Source organism: Pongo pygmaeus, chromosome 10 (assembly GCF_028885625.2).
Source record: "Pongo pygmaeus isolate AG05252 chromosome 10, NHGRI_mPonPyg2-v2.0_pri, whole genome shotgun sequence".
Lineage (NCBI taxonomy): Eukaryota > Metazoa > Chordata > Mammalia > Primates > Hominidae > Pongo > Pongo pygmaeus.
In genome coordinates, this window is record NC_072383.2 from 95,041,753 (window position 1) to 95,064,510 (window position 22,758).

The window sequence follows — 22,758 nt, forward strand, 5'->3', positions numbered from 1 at the left end:
ACACATGAAAAAATGCTCATCACTGGCCATCAGAGAAATGCAAATCAAAACTACAATGAGATACCATCTCACACCAGTTAGAATGGCGATCATTTAAAAGTCAGGAAACAAGAGGTGCTGGAGAGGATGTGGAGAAATAGGAACACTTTTACACAGTTGGTGGGACTGTAAACTAGTTCAACCATTGTGGAAGTCAGTGTGGTGATTCCTCAGGGATCTAGAACTCGAAATACCATTTGACCCAGCCATGCCATTACTGGATATATACCCAAAGGATTATAAATCATGCTGTTATAAAGACACATGCACACGTATGTTTATTGCGGCACTATTCACAATAGCAAAGACTCGGAACCAACCCAAATGTCCATCAATAATAGACTGGATTAAGAAAATGTGGCACATATATACCATGGAATACTATGCAGCCATAAAAAATGATGAGTTCATGACCTTTGTGGGGACATGGATGAAGCTGGAAACTATCATTCTCAGCAAATTATCACAAGGACAAAAAACCAAACACTGCATGTTCTCACTCATAGGTGGGAATTGAACAATTAGAACACATGGACGCAGGAAGGGGAACATCACACACTGGGGCCTGTTGTGGGTTGGTGGGATGGGGGAGGGATAGCATTAGGAGATATATCTAATGTAAATGACGAGTTAATAGGTGCAGCACACCAACATGGCACATATATACATATGTAACAAACCTGCATGTTGTGCACATGTACCCTAGAACTTAAAGTGTAAAAAAAAAAGTTAAACAGAAAAAGATAATTAGATTACATGATGATTAAAACATTTTTATGGCAAGACACTATAAGCAAAGCTGAAAGGCAAATATTAGGTTGGGAAAATATATGAAGGCATAGGATTATTCCACTCCAGGGAGTAATCAGTTAGAAAATATGGAATAATTTTAGAGTTTGATAAAATAATCAAATTTATCTTTAATATGGAGGATATAATGCAATATTTCAGTTGCCTTAAAAGGTTGAGCAATGGACAGGTACCAGGTGATAAATGGCCATCTTGTAAGGTCAGGGAGGTGCCATTTTTATATATATATATGTATATATATTCCTTCCCTGCATGAGAAGTAACAGTTGTTATTTATTGATATGGTTTGGCTGTCTCCCCACCCAAATCTCATCTTGAATTGTAGCTCCCATAAGTCACACATGTCGTAGGAGGGACCTGGTGGGAAGTAATTGAATCATGGGGCGGGTCTTTCCCATGCTGTTCTCATGATAGTGAATAAGTCTCATGAGATCCGATGGTTTTATAAAGGGGGTTCCCCTACACAGGCCCTCTTGCTTGCCACCATGTAAGACGTGACTTTGCCCCTCACTCACCTTCAGCCGTGATTGTGAGGCCTCCCCAGCCCTGTGAAATTGTGAGTCAATTAAACCTCTTTCCTTTATAAATTACCCCATCTTGGATATGTCTTTGTTATAAGTGTGAGAACAAACTGATACACTTGTCTTAAATACTAACATACTCAACAGAATATATGTACATATAACAAATTCACACAAACTTATTTATACTCCTAGTTGCCCTAAGGGGCTCACAGTGAGTGTGTCCCCTTCTTTGACCCTTCCCTACAGCAGAATATATGCAAATCAGATTGCTGGCCAGGGCAGCTTTTCTGAAGTTGATGCTAGAGCCAAGGTTTTAATGGCAAGGTGAAGCTGTATAAACAAGGTGCAGACAGCTGTTCTGGGAAATGGCTCAGCTGTGGGAAGACATGAAGTCCTGTAACACAATGGTGACTGTCAGATTTTATATTGGCTCAATATTTTGTAAGATTAAAGTACAAGGAGATGAATGGTGGAAGATTACTTTAGAAAGGTAGGTAAGGGCCAGAATAGGGGATGTGAGAGAGGCTAAATAGGCCTCTTCCCCTTATGACTACAGTGCACACTTCCCCTAGGGTTGATGGGGAATCTGCCAAAAACAGCTTCTATCTAGCCTAGTCCTCTAGCAGAATGTCTTGTAAATCACTTAGTGATATACATGCTCCTTAAGACATCATGAGGTCAGTAATTGTGCCATTTCCTATAGAAAGCAACTCAAGATAAGAAGTGGTGGTGATGTGGCCTTTACAAATGACTTTTTAAATATGGATTTTTTGAAAGGAATTGTTTTCTTAATAGTTAACTCACTGTATCAGAAGGTATATGGCTATGTGGCCCAGAGATGTGGGAAGTTTATTATTGATGAGATCCCATTATTAGTCCTTTACTTAAAATAGTTGAATTATGCATCTTTAGTTGCACTCAATGTGTTAATACGATCTGGAGGTAAACTTACAGTTTTCTTAAAATAAAAGGGGGATTCTTAGACTGAAAACTCTATGGGGCTTTTGAATTTATGGAAAATGATGCATTATGCTTGAAAATAGACAAGAATGCCCAACAGAGATAATTAATAAATATTTTAAATTAGATTCTTCGTTCATGGAGGGAATATGACCTGGCAGTAATGATTATAAATTATGGGAAAAAAATGTTGGACATCACACCAGGATGCAAGTCTCTGTTTGATGGTGGTAATGAACAAGAAGAAATGCCAGAGGAGGTAATTGTTTTTGTTTCTCATTTTTAAACCTATGTTTAGTTTGCGTCTTTTAGGGGTAATGTAGTATTATTAAACATATTAGAAAATTGATAAGTTTTACATTAGTTATATTTACATATAAGTAAAGTATTATAGTAAAGAGCTTTTGGGTTTTGTTTGTTTTTTTTTTAGTTATAGTCAAGAAAATGAAAAAGGAATCTCTGCTAGCATACTGAATAGTCCCCATCACCAGTCCCGACCATCAGTTAATGATGATAGAGAGCTTCTTACACCCAGTTGGACATTGGACTTAAAAGCTCTCTAAAGTCTCTTCCAAATCTAAGATTTTATTGTTCTGGGTGGATCATTGAATGTAGCAAATACATGTCAGAGTTTTTTTACTTTGTGTTCAAAGTAGATTTCTGAAACTCATTGTGACACCTGCATTCTCTTCTTTATGAGACTGCTAATTTTTGAGATGAACTTTTAATATCTGCCTTTCAAGCATGAGTCTTACAAGAACTTATGCTTATTGCCTTTCCTTGAAACTATGTAGTTTTGTAGATCAAGTTTTGAAATGTTACTTAGTTCACTGGCCTGCCTGCCTGCCTGCCTGCCTTCTTTCCTTCCTTCCTTCCTTTCTTCCTTCCTTCCTTCCTTCCCTCCTTCCCTCCCTCCCTCTCTCTCTCTCTTTCTTTCTCTCTCTCTCCCTCTCTCTCTCTCTTTCTTTCTTTCTTCCTTTCGAGATACAGTCTCACTCTATAGTCTAAGCTGGAGTGCAGTGATGCAATCTTGGCTCACCGCAGCCTCCGCCTCCTGGGTTCAAGTGATTCTTCTGCCTCAGCCTCTGAGTAGCTAGGATTATAGGTGTATGACACCACACCTGGCTAATTTTTGTATTTTTAGTAGAGATGGGGTTTCACCATGTTGGCCAGGCTGGTCCTGAACTCCTGACCTCAGGTGGTCCTCCCACCTTGGCCTCCCAAAGTTCTGGGATTACAGGCGTGAGCCACAGTGCCTGGCCAGTTCATTGGGTTTCTGAGGGCACTAGAAATTACTTGAAGTCCCTTCCATGGCTTGGGTGGGAGTGGAGACTCTCATCCCTGACTCTGTCTAAGTTAGAGTAGCTCCATTTCTGTCTCTGTGATATCTTGAATTTCCAAGTAAGCATTTGTTTGCCAAAAAAACTTTTAAAAATCACCACTGTTTTACTGGATGACTTTTTAAGCTATAATACTTTTTTTTTTTCCTAGTTGGAAGGATGTTTTGTCTAGAGGGATTTTTGATTAAGCTGGAAGCAATATGAGGGTTTTTTTGTTTGTTTGTTTTTGTGCCATGCAGTGTCTACTTTCAGAGTCTATCAGCCCCTTTATGTCACTCAGGCCTTGACTCAGGGCCTTCCACATCATGGTAGGACAGGCCTCATGTCTCTCTCCTTGAAGCTTACAGTCCAGCAGAAGGTTGTGATTCTTCCATCCAAGATTGTAGAGATTGTTAATTTATAGGAGTCAGAAATTATTAGAGCTACTCAAGGTTCCTTTAAGCCTAAAGGGGCTTGGAAGGTTTTTTTTGAACAAGATACATTAACAGGTCAGTTCTCAGGCTCCGACAGAAAACATGATAGTGAGCCTGAGTGGGCAGACAGGCTGATTCTTAATCCACTAATTACTGATCCCCTTAAGTTTCAATGAAAGGCAAAGTAACAAAGGCAATTAGCTTAGTTGTAAAGAAGCTCCTTCTGGGAAAAAGAAAGGGAAAAAAGAATAAAGGGATACATTTCTGAGGGCAGGCTGGGAATTGTCTTTTCAAGATTTTTAGAGACATATCCTCAGCTGCTTTGAGAATGCAGGTTTTGGAGGCGGCTGGCTAGGTAGGTGGAAGTTACTGGGAGAAAGGGAGAGGGAAAAGAAGCAGCATTTTGGTCAGTCTCCATGAAACACAGCACTATGTCTACATTTAATTAGAGCACAATAACTGTTATTATTCATTGTTGTTAATTAATATCGTTATGTAGATCAGTTTTATCTACCAAGTATGAAAGTATGAAAACATAATTTAAAGAATGTTGTTTGAAAATGACAGTTGTTGCAACACGTTAAAGTACATTTTGACGTTTAACCAATGTTTCTAGGATTCTTCTAAGAAGTCTTTAAAGACTAAGAAGCCACAGCAGATACTACTGCCTGAAAAGATAAATGAACAGCTGGCCTTGTTGGAGACACACCTACTCAAACTGACAAAGCAATGTAATCATTTGTTTTCTGTATACTTCCATTTAGCATTAAGTTTTTTAAAATGAGAAAATATTTTGTTCAAAGGATTAAGATGAGATTAGCATTTGGTAAACCCTTTAAGGTTTACACAGTGCTTTTATATCATTAATCCTAACAATACCCTGTTAATAAGGGATTGCTAACCACTTTTTACAGATGTGGCTCATAAAGATTAAGTGATTTACTTAGGATTACATAGCTGGCTTGGACTTGAGACTGTGTCTTCTGACTCTAAAGCAAGTTTTCTCAACCTCGACACTATTAGCATTTTGGGCCAGGTAGTTCTTTGTTGTGGGGGACTGTGCTTGGCACTGTATGATATTGAGTAGCATCCCTGGCCTTTACTCACAGAAGCACAGCACACCACCCCCTAGTTGTGACAACCATCTGGGTATCCTTGGTGGGAGAGTGGGAGGGGGTGTGACACAGAAATCACCGCTTTGAAGTCAGAAATGCAACTGAGAAATAAAGGAATAGTGTGAGTGTTGTTAATATATAAGTGGTTTGAACCAATGCCTTCCAGAGTAGAAAGCAGAGTGAAAGATTAGTTTAATTTTAGGTCGTTGTACTGTAGTAATTTCATAATAAACCAATGTGTTAATGCAATGATTGGTATTTTGGAGTTTGCAGCCTGGAAGGCTACTTGGGAAATTGAGTTAGTTTCTGGTGATGATTAGTATTGTCACATTTTTAAAAAGCAGGTACTTCAAATCTTCTAGAACAAGAGAGTATCCAAATTTGAGCCTTAAACCAAGTACGAGGCTCTACTTTTGCCCCATGGCCTTTGGGGATGAGGCTACACTTGTAGAATTCCATGTCCCTACCTCATCTCTCCTACTGTGTGCCTCTGTTCTATCTTGTGGGCTTCGCTGACTTGGATCTCTCTCTTTTGATATGTTCCATGCCTGTTTCAAGCATGGATTTATGAATTGAACTAAGTATTTGATTATTCCCATAATTAGTTAACCTAGCTTTGGGAAAGCTGTAATCATCTTATTATATATATAAAGTATAATTCCTTAAAGTATACAGTGTTCTAGAAATGTGAATTATTTATTTTCATAATATCAGTAAAAATATTTTACCAAGAAGCACAATGAGCTATAACTAGCTAAATAGTAAATTCTCCCTGGTTGTCTAATGGTTAGGAAAAGAATAGTAAATTCAAAAACAATAATAAAATGATAGTTTTGTACAGTGTTTTCTGTGTGCCAGTCACTATTTTACAAAATATACTCTTTTTATAAAATATACACATTAAAACTCATGCAACCTGTATATATAAGAGCCATAAGAAGGTACTATTATTATCTCCATTATAAAGATAAGGAAACTGAGGCACAGAGAAGCTAAATAACTTTCCAAGGTTTCATAACTAAAAAATGTCATAGTTAGAATTTGAACCCAGCCAGTCTGGCTCCAGTGACTGTGTTATACTTTACTGCCTTTTAAAGATAATTTTGCTAAAATGGGGTAAATGTAATTGGTAGATTTCTGAGTCTTGGGTTTGCTGATATATGACAGCTGTTGAAAAAGAGAGAATCATGCCTTGGAAACTCTTTACCTATTTGGTGGTGGACCCCTTAGCTTTTAGGGGGAAAAGTGAAGCAAATAATTTCATCAGATTATTTTTATTTCCAAAATGTAATGCTATAATTGCTATTTTAAGGCACATAATTTAGAATAAATACTTTAATGTTTTCCTGTTTTGTCATCTCTTTTAAAGAATTGTTATTGTGAATTACTCAAAAAATTTGTATTTTGGGTTACTAAACCGAACATACTTTTGAATTTTTTAACCTTAGATGTTACATCTGAACTCTCAGGAGGAGAGGACCCTATATTTCTTTATCCTGTAGTTTTGAATTGGTCGGTCAAAGGTGCCGTGAAAGAAGGTAGGTGAACTGGATGCGTATATGCTGTTCACTCGATTTATCACTGAAGAGAATTAATTCTGTGGATTTTGTTTCTGTTGTCTACTTGAAGATTTCACCTGTTTTAGGCAGAATATTTTGAATTCTTACCCACTCAGAATAATGCAGAATCCTGATTGCCAAGTAATGAAAGAGACCTAAAGAGGTACCTGATTTAAAGTCTGGAAAGACAGAATCTTCATGGTGGCTTATTTTGGTAGTGAATGGTATTATTATGAATCTTACAAAAACTAGGGCATTGAAAAACGTATTAGTGGCTGGGCACAGAAGCTCATGCCTCTAATCTCAGCACTTTGGGAGGCCAAGGCAGGCAGATCACCTGAGGTCAGGAGTTTGAGACCAGCCTGGGCAACATGGTGAAGCCCTGTCTCTACTAAAAATACAAAAATTATCCAGGTGTTGGGTGGTGGGTGCCTGTAATCCCAGCTTCTCAGGAGACTGAGGCAGGAGAATCACTTGAACCTGGGAGGCAGAGGTTGCAGTGAGCTGAGATCGTGCCACTACACTCCAGCCTGGGCGACAGAGTGAGGCTCTGTCTCAAAAAGCAACAACAAAAAAAAGAAAAATGTATTAGTGAATTTCAAGTTTAGCTAATGAGAAATGGCAACATAATTGATTAATACAGAGTGAAATATAATAAAAATTAGGATCACTAGTTATGATAATTATCAATAATTTTTTTCCCCAGTTAGTCATACATTAGAAGTGACCTTAATGAAATCTTTCTCAATGCTGAGATATTTAGAAAATAAATTTAATATAGACTGTAAAGGATTCGTTGATATTAGAAAAACAATAGTTCACACCACATTTATTCCTATATACTTTTTAAAATGGAGAAATCTAAAAAGCAGATTAATAAACTTGCCTGTTGGAACAAAATGACTGCTAGCACTGGCAACCCTTCGGTACTAATAATTGAGTATATTGGTAACTATATATGAACTTCCTTGTTATTACAGTTATGAAATTTAAGCAAAAACCAAGATTTCTGGAATTCTTTACACAAGTTATGCTAAAATGCATGAATGAGGAAAAATTTCACCTTATGGTAGAGGTAACAACTCCTGTCCATGACTTCTTGAAAAGGTACTTGCAGTTATCAGTGTTATACATGTTAATAACTTTAAAAAATGAATATCATTGTCAGTTTTAAGAAATATAAGGTAGAAGAAAAAGAGAGTGGAGTATATACAGTTAAAACCACTGCCTAAGAGATAGTGAAAATTCATGTCTGTGTAAATAAATAACTAAAAGTAAAAATATATATACAATGTACTCACAAATGAGAATAGAGCATGTTTAGGTCTTTAGCTGGAAACAGATTAAGTCTTTTGCTATTGAGTCAGGATGGATAATAATATCTCTAGGCCATCAGTTCTTTCTCACACAAGGTTTTGGCTCCAGTTTTGGTCATTTACCACGTGTTTGTAATTCTTCTATGGTAACAAATAGAGCCATTTCTTGGGGTTTCCATTTGTATATGTGAAGAGGGAGTTCCTCAAATAAAAGCAGTAAACCTTAAAGCTGCCCCTCCTATTCTCTAAGCCTGAATGATTCTCTTTGCTCCCAAATAAAATGATAGTGCTTCACACCAATTATGAGAGATGCCAAATGAATCCAAGTTTTCTTTTATCAACTGAGAGTGGGATTTTCTTCACTGGGCGTTGATCTGTCCATCCCATTTTAATAAAAGTAAACATCAGTAACATGAAACCTGTTTTTGAAATGGCAACAAAAGAGAAGCATTCCCTTAAAAACATACAGAAAGATATTCTTCCTAAAATAGGTACTTCATTTATTAGAACAGAAGCTTAGAGTATATATGTGCTTCATATTTTCAAAAGATAAAAGAAGAAATTGCTTATATTAAATGAAACAGGCCATGATAATAACAGAATTGTTCAGAATTAGAGTTCTATTAAATTTTTTTAAAAACAGCTAAAATTAGATATTTAGGAGGGTTAAATAATGTTCTTGATTCCAAAGAAAAACAGAAGATACTTTCAGTGTGCAGGCAAATGTGGAGGGCTGGCTGTGGAAGTCTAACTTAAGAATAAGAGATATTCTGGAAGAGGAGTATAAGATTATAATACTGTATTTATACTGTACTTTTTCCATGTTTGGATATGTTTAGATACATAAATACTGACTATTAATGTTACAACATCACCTACAGCGTTCAGTATAGTAACATGCTGTACGGGTTTGTAGTCTAGGAGCAATAGGCTGTACTATATCATGTAGATGTGTAGCAGGTGGTACCATCTAGGTTTGCATAAGTACACTCTATGATGTTCACACAATGACAAAATTCCCTAACAAAGTATTTCTCAGAATGTATCCCTACCGCTAAGTGACACATGGCTGTGTAGTTAAAACAATGAACAAGTCCTCAGTAACGTTGACTTGCATAAAAATTTTAAAATACTATTTATCAAAATGAAAAGCAGTCAGTGAGAGCTCCACAGAGCAGTGAACAGATCAAGGAGTGGAGGAGTTTAATTTATTCAATGGATGAAGGTTCTGCTGTGCATGGAGAAGAATGCTGAGATGGTGGCAAAGACTGTAGTCTAAATGTGACCTCCTCTCCTTCCCATCTCTTTCTGGAAGAACATAACCACCAGGTCAAGCACCCTGGTAGTGAGGGAGAGAGAGAGGAGAGGCTGTAGAGAAGAGATGTAGCTGGTTGGAAATGGAAGGCAGTCTTAGGCTTCAAGTTGTGGAGGATGGCTCCCCAAGTCCCTTATGGTCATTGATCAAAGGCTTCTAATTTAGGCAGCAAAACATTTGCCCAAACGAATGTCAACTAACTGGGTGATTCTTAGGATTGTTACAGCTGAACTGGGGTTCCAGACAACCATGGGATTAGGATTATCTTCATCAAAACTGGAGCAAAGGGACCAAGATGGATTTGGGTCAAGTTCCAACCCCTGGAACTAGCTATCCAGGCTTACCCCATCATTTCATTAGCCTTGCATAAATAAGACTCTACATTTTATTCAAGTTTTAAGATCCCATTTATCATGTTAAGCAGTTTTGCTGTACCTGGCTAGTACTTATGAAGAAATATAAATTCAAAAAAAAAAAGAAATTTCAGGAAAAATAGGCAAGTGTCAATAAAGGGACAGTGAGAGATTATAGTATTGGTAAAAGGTCACCTCAGTTCCTGTTGGTTTTCAGAGGGCAGCAGTGGCTGGGAGCTTGCAAAAGATGGAACCAAAGAGATTGAAATCTGTTGGAAGCAAGGAAGCTTGTCTAGGGTTACTTTTACAGTATTCTTTGAGTTATAAGGGAAGAAGTGTCCATCGTTACTTTATTTTCAATCCCGTTCTGTTCCATCTACATCATGCCTTCAACTCCTCTTTTTCCCTATAGAAAGCCCTATGGGAGCTTTTATTATACGATTATAACATACAACATATTCTCTATTATACATTGTATAATACATTTTATTATTTTTTTTTTTGAGACAGAGTCTCGCTCTGTCGCCCAGGCTGGAGTGCAGTGGCGTGATCTCGGCTCACTACAAGCTCCACCTCCTGAGTTCACGCCATTCTCCTGCCTCAGCCTCCTGAGTAGCTGGGACTACAGTAGGCGCCTGCCACCATGCCCAACTAATTTTTTTTGTTGTTGTTTTTGCATTTTTACTAGAGACAGGGTTTCACCCTGTTAGCCAGGATGGTCTCAATCTCCTGACCTCGTGATCCACCCGCCTCAGCCTCCCAAAGTGCTGGGATTACAGGCGTGAGCCACCGCGCCCAGCCTATACATTGTATAATACGTTTTAAAACTTATTTATTCAGTCTCCTGCAAATAGGCATTTAAATTCTTCCTGATTTTTTATTATTATAAACAGTGCTGCAAAGGACATTCTTATACATGTGTCCTTATGCATGTGTGAGAGTTTCTGTAAATATACAGGGCTGTAGTTTCCAAGATATGAACATTTTAACATTACTGGATATTGCTAAGTTGCTCTTAAACTTTTATCAGTGTTGTGAAAAGTTTCTATTATTCAACATCTTCATTGACACTCACATTTTATGATATGATTTACACTTTGCTCTTCTGAGGGACCAGCTATTTCATGCTGAAAAGAGATATCACAGTCAAATTTATGCATAGGACACAAGCAGTTTTAGATATTCTTGTATACTTTCAGTGAAAACTTTAAAGACATATTACTTTGGGGTAGTTCTGCAAATTTTTGCAGGTCTTTTTGACTGACTTTATCTTTTTTATTAGGAGGAATGAGTCTCTACTTGGACTAATAAAAGTGAAACGTAAGGACAGTGCTTTGAATAAAAAAGCAAACAAATCTTTAAAGTTCAAAGCTGCACTAATGGAAATTGGAAGAGTAAGTTTCCTATGAGTTTTGAATTTTAGGTAATGAAATTAAGAGATTCATGTATCTAGAGATGATTGGCTACATTTAAACTCATTATAATATGAAACAGAAGGATATACTAACAAGCATAGTTTTATAATTATACAACTTTTAGATTAACATGTAGATATTGTTATAATCAGATTTTTTTGTCTACAGGGGTACTTCTGTTGCCTTTGATAATAATTTTAATTGAGGGTATAAACTACTGTATTTCAATGTCAAGAGATAAGCACTAGAATATGAATAAATTATACTACTGTGTTCAAAGTTTAAATTTAACTTGTAACATTTTATCTCCTCTATTAAGAGTGCAGAAATGCAACAAAGAATAAGAAGTAAAAAAAAGGAAACTCTAAGAGATTTCATTTTTAAAAATCCAGCTATTTCTGAAATGGTGGCACATGAAAGGTATTCACTAATTAATTAATTCAATAAAAGTTTACTTGGGGGTAACTATGTGTTGGGCATTATTTTGGGTACTAGGGTTACACTGGTAGACCAGACAGGTGAAATCACTGCCTTCAAGGAACTTACATACTAATGAAAAAGGCATAGTAAACAAGTAAACACCTAAATAAACAAGACAGTTAAAAATAGTGATAAATGTTATAAAGTAAATGAAATAATATAGAATATTTGGCTTGGCATGAAGGTGGTGGCGGCAATAGTTTAGATAGGGTGGTTAGGAGAACAGATTGGTAAATTACCAGTGAATCTAAAGTTCTTGATTATAAAATATATTATGGCAAAATGTTTAGTTTCTGTTTTTATAAGTACACATTATAAGTACACATGTATAAGAATTTTTTATTCCTATACATTCTTTATATACTTTACCTTCATTATCTAATGTTTTTCTATACCTGTTTAGTGATTTTGATTTTAATTTACACCACATAGATATTAATAGAACCAATTCTGCTTTGTTTTTATTTGCATTTGCCTACTATCTCTTTGATTATTCCTTCATTTTCTTTATTTAAATTATGACATATTTTAGATGGGTATAAAAAATAATATAACAACTATGCAACTTAACATGTAAAACCTTTCAAACACAGTTGAAATCCCCGTGTACCTGTCTTGGTATGCATTTCTGTTTTCCTTTATCCTGGAAATAATACTATGCCAAAATTTTGTGTTTATTATGCTGATGAGTGAATTCATATGTCAACCACATAGGTATATAGCCCCAAATAATGCATGCTGTAGTTTTTTCCAATTTGCTTTGGAAATTTGCTTTTTTTCTCTCAATATTATGTTTGTGATTTTTTGAAATGTCAGTTATACATGAGTCTACTTTATTAATTTCACTGCTGAATGGTATTTCATTATATACTAAATAAATATCATATAATAAATAAATTATATAATAGTATAATGCATTGTGTTTATTGTATGCATATTTCTGTGTGCATAATACATACACATAAATATAAAGAACACACATAATTTAATATGATATATATTATATATTATATTATATATAATATATTATATAATACATAATTCATATAATATATAATATATAATTCATATATATTATATAATATATAATTCATATATATTATATTATATAATTCATATATATTATATAATATATAATTCATATTATATAATATATATCATATAATATATATTATACATTGTATAATAAATTTTTTAAATGATTTATTCAGTCTCCCATAAATAAACATTTAAATTCTTTCTGAATTTTCACTGTTGTAAACAATGTTCAAAGGACATTCTTGTGTATCTCTCCTTATGTATGTGTGAGAGTTTCTGTAGGGTAAATACACAGGGTTGTGGTTTTCAAGATATGAACATTTTAGCATTACTAGATATTGCTAAGTTGCTCTTAAATTTTTACCAATGTTGTGAAAAATTTCCATTATTCAAGGTCTTCACCAACACTTGATATTATTATCACATTTTTGTGGAACTATGTAGTATGAAATTTTATCTCGTTGTTTCAATTCTCATTTCTTTTATTCCTAAGGTTAGGCATTTTTTCATATTTTTATTTGGCCCAAGGGTTTTTCTAGTCTCAGGACTGCTTGTTTGTATCCTTTGCACATTTAAAAACTTTTGTTTTCTTATTTAGTTTTATAAGTCTGGATGCTAATGCTTCTCCCAGTTTGTGGCTGATCAGTTCACATTTTAAAGTTTTTCAATAATTCAAAAATTTTAATTCTAAATGGAGTCAAACATATCAATCTTTCCTTTTATTGTTTTGGAAATTCTTTCCTAATCTGTGATAGTAAAGATATTCTCTTTGTGAATTTAAATTTTTGATTTTCACATTTAGGAATTTCATTAATTTGTTTTTGCGTATGGTGAGAAGAGTCCCCTTCACTCTCTTTTTTTAGTTTTGTTACAGGTATTCAGTTGGCCGGCACAGTTTATTGAGTACTCTATTCTATTGTCACTGTTAACTTTATCACTTAGCAAGTTTTCATATATGTAGCTTTGGGATCTTTTCTCTGTTTGATTAGTCTGTTAACTTATTCCTGAGTCAATATCAAACCATTGTAATTACTCTAGCTTTAAATTGAGTTTTGCTGTCTGAGGAACAAGTTTCTCCAGAATATTCTTTTCCTTCACGCAAGTCTTGGGTATTCTTCCACAAAATGGAATGGTTTTTTGATTAATACAAAAAACTCTACTATGATTTTGATAAAGATAGAATTGAATGTATGTATTGGTATAGGAAGGTTTTTAAAAATTATTATTTTTTTTACACTGTTGTGTTTTTCTGTTAGTAGACAGATCACTTTCTTAGGTCTTTAATGCCTTTCAATAAATTTCTATGATTTTCTCCATAACCGTGTTATGTATCTTTTGTTAGATACATCAAGGAACTGTTTTTTGATATTAGTGTAAATGATATTTTAAAATTACATTTTTGAATTTTTCTATTCTTTGTATAGGTGTATAGTTGATTTTTTTGCATACTGATCTTCTAAACGACTTGATAATTTATTTGTAGATACAGTTTTTTTTGTGTGTGTGGACAGTCATAATCTGAAGAGATAATGTTTTGCTTATTCTTTTCTAATGCTCCAGCCTCTTCTTTCCTTTTCGTGTTTAGCCTACAGGCTAGGACTTCGAGTTTAATCAGGAAAAGAGTTTGTGTTTGTGGACATCCTTGTTGTAACATGCATATTTAAAACTTTTTTATTTCCAGATAATTATAGATTCATGTGCCGTTATAAGAAATAATACAGAGAGATCCCATATACCCTTCATCCAGTTTCTAATGATAGCTGTACAACTATAGTACAATATCACAACCAGGAAATTGACATTGATATAATCCTCTGACCTTATTTGGATTACAGCAAGTTTGCATGCACATGTGTGTGTGTTTGTGTGTCTGTGTGTGTATTCTATGCAATCTGTAGAATTTGTATGACCACCATAGTATGTAACCTTTTGAGGCTGGCTTTTTGTTTCACTTAGCATAATTCCCTTGAGAGTCACCCAAGTTGTGTGTATCCACGAGTTCACTTATTATTGCTCAGTAGTATCCCATGGCATAAATATTCCATAGTTTACTACCATTTACCTATTGAAGAGCATTTAGATTGTTTCCAACCCAACAGCATTTGACTATTAGGAATAATGCTGTGATTAGCATTCATGTGCAGTTTTTATATAAACACAAATCTTCATTTCTGTGTGATAAATACCCAAGAGTGCAATTGCTTTGTCGAATGTTAAGCATGTTTAATTTTGTAAGGCATCTTCCACTCTTTTGCAGACTGGCTGCACATTTTTACATTCCCATCAACAGTATATGAGTGATCTAGTTTCTATTCATGCTTTCCAGCATTGAGTATTATTACTGGTTTTTAAATTTTAGCTATTAAAATAGGTGTGTAGTGATATCTCATGGCCTTAATTTGCATTTCCCTAATGGCTAATGATAGTGAACACCTTTTTTTTTTTTTTTTTTTTTTTTTTTTTTTTGAGATGGAGTCTCACTCCGTCACCCAGGCTGGAGTGCAGTGGCGCGATCTTGGCTCACTGTAACCTCCGCCTCCCCGGTTCAAGTGATTCTCCTGTCTCAGCCTCTTGAGTAGATGGGATTATAGGCATGCACCACCATGCTTGACTAATTTTTGTATTTTTAGTAGAGACGGGGTTTCATTATGTTGGTCAGGCTGGTCTTGAACTCCTGACCTCATGATCCACTCGCTTCAGCCTCCCAAAGTGCTGGGATTACAAGTGTGAGCCACTGTGCCCGGCCAAACATCTTTTTATATGCTTACTTGCCATCTGTATATCCTCTTTAGTGAAATGTCTGTTTATGTCTTTTGCTCATTTTCTCATTGGATTGTTTTTATTTTTCTGTTGAATTTTGAGAATTCTTTATATATTCTAGATACAAGGCCTTTGTTGCATATGTTATTGGCAAATACTTTTTCCCAGTATGTGGCTTGTCTTCTCATCCTCTTCACAGATTCTTTTGCAGAGCACAATTTTTAAATCTTGATGAGGTCCAGCTTATCAATTTTTCCTTTAATGGGTTGTGCTTTTGGTGGCAAATCTAAAAACTTTTTGCCTAATCGTAGGTCCTTTTTTTCCCCTGCTAAGTGTTATAGTTTCATGTTTTCCATTTAAGTTGTGATTCATTTTGAGTTAATTTTTTCATAAGATGTGAGGTTTAGATTGAACTTCATGTTTTTACTTGCGGATATCTAATTGCTCCAATGTCATTTCTTGAAAAGACTATCCTTCCTCCATTGAATCACTTTTGTACCTTTGTAAAAAATCAGCTGGACGTATTTGTGCAGATCTATTTCTGAGTTCTGTATTCTGTTCCATTGATCTATGTGCCTCCCTCTGCCAATACCACATTCTCTTTCTTTATTGTTGTTATAGAGTAAACCTTAAAATCAAATAGAGTGATACTTTGCACTTTATTTTTTTACAAAATTGTTTTAGCTACTCTAGGATCTGTACCATTTCATATACATTTTAGAATAAGCTTGTCTGTAACACGAATTTTAAAGATCTATTTCTTGTACCATTTCATATACATTTTAGAATAAACTTGTCTATAATATGAATTTAAAAAATATATTTATTATTTCCCTTCTAAGTACCATATTTGCTTTGGGATTTGGGATGAAGCCCTTTATCACATTTAGGAAATTGTTTTCCATTTTTTATTTTCTAAGAGTTTTGTTATAAATTAAGTTTAATTTTGTTGAATATTTCTTTTTCAATGTTTTTTTCTTCTTTAATATGATCGTGCGATAAACTACATTATTACATAAATGTTAAATGATGTGTAGTATCTTTTTGCTCATACCACTTCTGACACAAACCATGTGGTGTTTTCCAGCACCAATCAATTCTCCAGCACCAGTGGGGCAGCCCCATATGCACTTCATGGAATTTCTCCTTAGGATAACATCCTGTATAACTATAGTACAAAAAGACAATTAAATGCTGACACTGTCGACGTAGAGTTAGCAGCACATCCCACAAGTTAAAGGGCTTGGTCCCACAACACTGCCTCCACTTCAGAGGCCACTCACAAATGTGATACCCGGATACCCACACTTCTGCCTAGCTGACTATAAATTCAGAGATTGCCTCCTCAGGTTTGAAAACTTGCTACAATAGCTCACAAAACTCAGAAAAACACCTTACATGTTTACTAGCTTAATATAAAAGATACAAATGAACAGCCGCATCAGAAGGTACATACCAAGGGCAAAGTCCAGACGGCTCCTGAGCACAGGAGCTTCTGTCCCTGTGGAGTTGGGGGCATCACCCTCCTAGCTTGTGGTTGTACCTACCTGGAAGCACCCTGAACCTCCGAGTTCAAGAGTTTTCATAACCTGGCTTGCAGCCACCCTCCCCTCCAGAAGGTGGGAGGGGTGGGGCTGAAAGGTCTCACCCTCTAATCATGTGTTTAGTGATGATTAAGATAACCTATATCCTGAGGCTATCTAGAGGCTCTACCTTGAGTCGCTTCCTTAGCATAGACTTACATAGGTTCCACAGGGACTTTCTGTGAGTAACACATTTCTTTCACTATGGAAATTCCAAGGGTTTGAAGACCTCTCTGTGCCAGAAACCAGGAGACAGGTACCAAATATGTATTTTTATTATACCATACCATCCCTGCACATTTTTTACTAACAGATCCAATTTCTTTGAGATTACTATGTCTCTTTGAGTCTGTAATCTTTTTTGAGTTCCTTTTGATGAATTATGTTTTTCTAAAAAATTGTCCATTTTATCTGTTTTCATATTTATTCATAAAAAGTTGTACTCTCATATTAACTTTTGACTCTCTGCTATATCTATAGTTACATCCTGTGTTTCATTCCTAAATTCATTAATCTTTGTCTTCTCTCGTATTTTTGTCATTTGTTTTGCCAGAGGTTTGTCTATTTTTTAGTCTTTGCAAAGAACCAAATTTTGTCTTTGTTGATCCTTTCTATTGTCTTGATTTTCTTTTTCATTACGTTTGCTTTTATGTTTATTACTTTCTATCTTCCTTTTGAAAAACAGCTTTATTGGCAGGCGTGGTGGCTCATGCCTGTAATCCCAGAACTTTGGGAAGCTGAGGTAGGCAGATAACAAGGTCAGGAGTCCGAGACCAGCCTGACCAACATGGTGAAACCCCGTCTCTACTAAAAATACAAAAATTAGCTGGGCATGGTGGCACATGCCTGTAATCCCAGCTACTGAGGAGTCCGACGAAAAACAAACAAACAAACAAAAAACAGCTTTATTGAGATAATAAGTCACATGCCAACAATTTACCCCAGTGACATACTTCAGTGGCTTTTGTTACAGAGTTTAATGATCACCTCACTCAATTTTAGTACATTTTCATTTACCCAGAAAGAAACCCTGCACCCCTTAACTGTCACTCCCTCACATCCAACTCCTTTCCCTCAGCTTGAGGCAACCATGAATCCGCTTCCTGTTTCTACAGATTTGCCTATTCCGGCTGTTTCGCGTATATGTAATCATATAATATGTGGTCCTTTGCCACTGACTTCTTTCACTTAGCATCATGTTTTCCAGGATCATCCACGTGGCATGTCTCAGTATTACATTTGTTTATTGCTGCATAATATTTCATGGTATGGATATATCACATTTTGTCTATCCATTCATAGGTTGATAGACTTTTGGATCAGTTGATCCACTTTTTGGCTATTATAAATAATACTGCTGTGAACATTCATGTAAAGCTTTGGTTTAGACATATTTTCGTTTCTCTTGGGTACCTACCTTCTTTCTTTTGGCGAATTCCGTTGTTCCTTTTCTAACTTTCAAAGTAGAATGCTTACCTCATATAATCTTGGGATTTTCTTTTGGTGGAAATTGACAAGCTGATTATAGATTTTTGAGAAAAAAGTGCTACAGTTAGCTAACAACTGGAGAATGACTGTTGTTTTTAATCGTGCATAGAGTATTTATACTATTGGCTCTAAAGCAAGTCTCAAGAAATTTCAAGTAATTGGAATAATATAAAGCATATTTTATTACAGTGCAATTAAGGTAGAAATCAATTTTTGAAAAGTTAACCAAAAAGATTCTATACATTTAAAAATCTGAAGGAGAAACTGAAAAATAATTAATGAGGAAAGATTGAAATTACATTCACGTGTTGCATAACATTTTGATCAATGATGGACTGCATGTACAATGGTGGTCCTATACAATTATAAAATCATATTTTCACCATACCTTTTCTATGTTTCGGTGTACAAATACCATCTTGTCATAATTGCCTACAGTATTTATTACCCTAATCTGCTGTAGAGGTTTGTAGCCTAGGTGTGTAGTAGGCTATACCATTTAGGTTTGTGTAAGAACACCCTATGATGTTCAAACAACAATAAAATAGCTTAACAAAACATTTCTCAGAATGTATCCCTGTCATGAAGTGGCACACACTGTACAATGGTAATTTAAAAACAAAGAACTTGCTGGAAGTATGGTTGGGATTGCTTTGAATCCAGAAAACATAAACATTTAAGTTTTCTTCTAAATATTTTAGCTGTATCATATATATATATATGTATATATATGCATATGTGTGTGTGTGTGTGTGTGTGTATATATATATATTTATTTTATTTATTTATTTTTTTGGTCATCCAGGCTGGAGTGCAGTGGTACCATCATAGCTCACTGCAGCCTCAAAATCCTGGGCTTAAGCGATCCTCCTACTTCAGTCTCCTGAGTAGCTAGGACTGCAGGCACGTACCACCACGCCTGGCTAATTTTTTTTTTTTTAATTGTAGAGGCGGCCTCGCTATGTTGCCCAGGCTGGTCTTGAACTCCTGGGCCCAAGTGATCCTCCTGCCTCAGCCTCTCAAAGTGCTGGGATTACAGGCATGAGCCACTGCACCTGGCCTGCATCCTACAATTTTTACTAAAATTGTTTTCATTCTCATTTAGTTCTATATGTTTTTAAATTATCTTTGTAATTTCTGTTTCTTGTGAATAGATCTTATATATCATTGCTTTGATTAATTTCTAGGTATGTTTTTGAAGCTACCGGAAATGGTTCTTTTAGAACTCTTTGTTTATTGATGGTATGTAGAAATAGAGTTATTTTTGTATATTGACTTTCCAATCCTTTTCCCCTTTTCCTTTTTCTTCCTTATTGTTCTGGCTAGGCCTATCAATACAGTGTTAAAACAAAAATGATGTTAGTGGGCATATTTGTCTGATTCCCATTTCATAGGGAACGCTTTCACGTTTTCAACATTTTAGCATTAAGAATGGTATTTGTGTCTCTATTTCCTTCAGTTCTGCTGTGATCTTGGTTATTTCTTGCCGTCTGCTAGCTTTTGAATGTGTTTGCTCTTGCTTCTCTAGTTGTTTTAATTGTGATGTTAGGGTGTCAATTTTAGATCTTTCTTGCTTTCTCTTGTGGGCATTTAGTGCTATAAATTTCCCTCTACACACTGCTTTGAATGTGTCCCAGAGATTCTGGTATCAATGAATCCAGGAGCTGGTTTTTTGAAAAGATCAACAAAATTGATAGACCAATAGCAAGACTAATAAAGAAGAAAAGAGAGAAGAATCAAATGGACGCAATAAAAAATGATAAAGGGGATATCACTACCGATCCCACAGAAATACAAACTACCATCGGAGAATACTATAAACACCTCTATGCAAATAAACTAGAAATTCTAGAAGAAATGGATAAATTCCTCGACACATACACTCTCCCAAGACTAAACCAGGAAGAAGTTGAATCTCTGAATAGACCAATAACAGGCTCTGAAATTGAGGCAATAATTAATAGCTTACCAACCAAAAAAAGTCCAGGACCAGATGGATTCACAACCAAATTCTACCAGAGGTACAAGGAGGAGCTGGTACCATTCCTTCTGAAACTATTCCAATCAATAGAAAAAGGATTCCTCCCTAACTGATTTTATGAGGCCAACATCATCCTGATACCAAAGCCTGGCAGAGACACAACAAAAAAAGAGAATTTTAGACCAATATCCCTGATGAACATTGATGCAAAAATCCTCAATAAAATACTGGCAAACGGAATCCAGCAGCACATCAAAAAACTTATCCACCATGATCAAGTGGGCTTCATCCCTGGGATGCAAGGCTGGTTCAACATACTCAGATCAATAAATGTAATCCAGCATATAAACAGAACCAATGACAAAAACCACATGATTATCTCAATAGATGCAGAAAAGGCCTTCGACAATATTCAACAACATTCTTGCTAAAAACTCTCAATAAATTAGGTGTTGATGGGACGTATCTCAAAATAATAAGAGCTATCTATGAAAAACCCACAGCCAATATCATACTGAATGGGCAAAAACTGGAAGCATTCCCTTTGAAAACTGGCACAAGACAAGGATGCCCTCTCTCACCACTCCTATTCAACATAGTGTTAGAAGTTCTGGCCAGGGCAATTACGCAGGAGAAGGAAATAAAGGGTATTCAATTAGGAAAAGAGGAAGTCAAATTGTCCCTGTTTGCAGATGACATGATTGTATATCTAGAAAACCCCATTGTCTCAGCCCAAAATCTCCTTAAGCTGATAGGCAACTTCAGCAAAGTCTCAGGATACAAAATCAATGTGCAAAAATCACAAGTATTCTTATACATCAGTAACAGACAAACAGAGAGCCAAATCATGAGTGAGCTCCCATTCACAATTGCTTCAAAGAGAATAAAATACCTAGGAATCCAACTTACAAGGGATGTGAAGGACCTCTTCAAGGAGAACTACAAAGCACTGCTCAATGAAATAAAAGAGGATACAAACCAATGGAAGAACATTCCATGCTCATGGAGGAAGAATCAATATTGTGAAAATGGCCATACTGCCCAAGGTAATTTATAGATTCAATGCCATCCCCATCAAGCTACCAATGACTTTCTTCACAGAATTGGAAAAATCTACTTTAAAGTTCATATGGAACCAAAAAAGAGCCTGCATTGCCAAGTCAATCCTAAGCCAAAAGAACAAAGCTGGAGGCATCACGCTACCTGACTTCAAACTATATACTACAAGCCTACAGTAACCAAAACAGCATGGTTCTGGTACCAAAACAGAGATATAGACTAATGGAACAGAACAGATCCCTCAGAAATAATACCACATATCTACAGCTATCTGATCTTTGACAAACCTGACAAAAACAAAAAATGGGAAAAGGATTCCCTATTTAATAAATGGTGCTGGGAAAACTGGCTAGGCATATGTAGAAAGCTGAAACTGGATCCCTTCCTTACACCTTATACAAAAATTAATTCAAGATGGATTAAAGACTTAAATGTTAGACCTAAAACCATAAAAACCCTAGAAGAAAACCTAGGCATTACCATTCAGGACATAGGCATGGGCAAGGACTTCATGTCTGAAACACCAAAAGCAATGGCAACAAAAGCCGAAATTGACAATGGGATCTAATTAAACTCAAGAGCTTCTGCACAGCAAAAGAAACTACCATCTGAGTGAACAGGCAACCTACAGAATGGGGGAAAATTTTTGCAATCTATTCATCTGACAAAGGGCTAATATCCGGAATCTACGATGAACTCAAACAAATTTACAAGAAAAAAACAAACAACCCCATGAAAAAGTGGGCAAAGAATATGAACAGACATTTCTCAAAAGAAGACATTTATGCAGCCAACAGACACATGAAAAAATGCTCATCATCACTGGCCATCAGAGAAATGCAAATCAAAACCACAATGGGATACCATCTCACAACAGTTAGAATGGCGATCATTAAAAAGTCAGGAAACAAGAGGTGCTGGAGAGGATGTGGAGAAATAGAAACACTTTTACACTGTTTGTGGGACTGTAAACTAGTTCAACCATTGTGGAAGTCAGGGTGGCGATTCCTCAGGGATCTAGAACTAGAAATACCATTTGACCCAGCCATGCCATTACTGGGTATATACCCAAAGGATTATAAATCATGCTGCTATAAAGACACATGCACACGTATGTTTATCGTGGCACTATTCACAATAGCAAAGACTTGGAACCAAGCCAAATGTCCAACAATGATAGAGTGGATTAAGAAAATGTGGCACATATACA

At 35.7% G+C, this 22,758-nt stretch overlaps 1 protein-coding gene across 1 annotated transcript in view; it reads left to right on the forward strand.

Annotated features, from left to right (window-relative positions):
• CFAP54 (cilia and flagella associated protein 54) overlaps positions 1 to 22,758 on the forward strand; it is a 379,132-nt gene that overhangs the window by 127,662 nt on the left and 228,712 nt on the right. The window contains exons 27-32 of the mRNA XM_054442311.1: positions 2,461 to 2,592; positions 4,703 to 4,817; positions 6,650 to 6,739; positions 7,741 to 7,867; positions 11,027 to 11,138; positions 11,479 to 11,579. Of these exons, the coding sequence (XP_054298286.1) occupies positions 2,461 to 2,592; positions 4,703 to 4,817; positions 6,650 to 6,739; positions 7,741 to 7,867; positions 11,027 to 11,138; positions 11,479 to 11,579 (677 nt within the window). The remainder of the gene's footprint in view (positions 1 to 2,460; positions 2,593 to 4,702; positions 4,818 to 6,649; positions 6,740 to 7,740; positions 7,868 to 11,026; positions 11,139 to 11,478; positions 11,580 to 22,758) is intronic.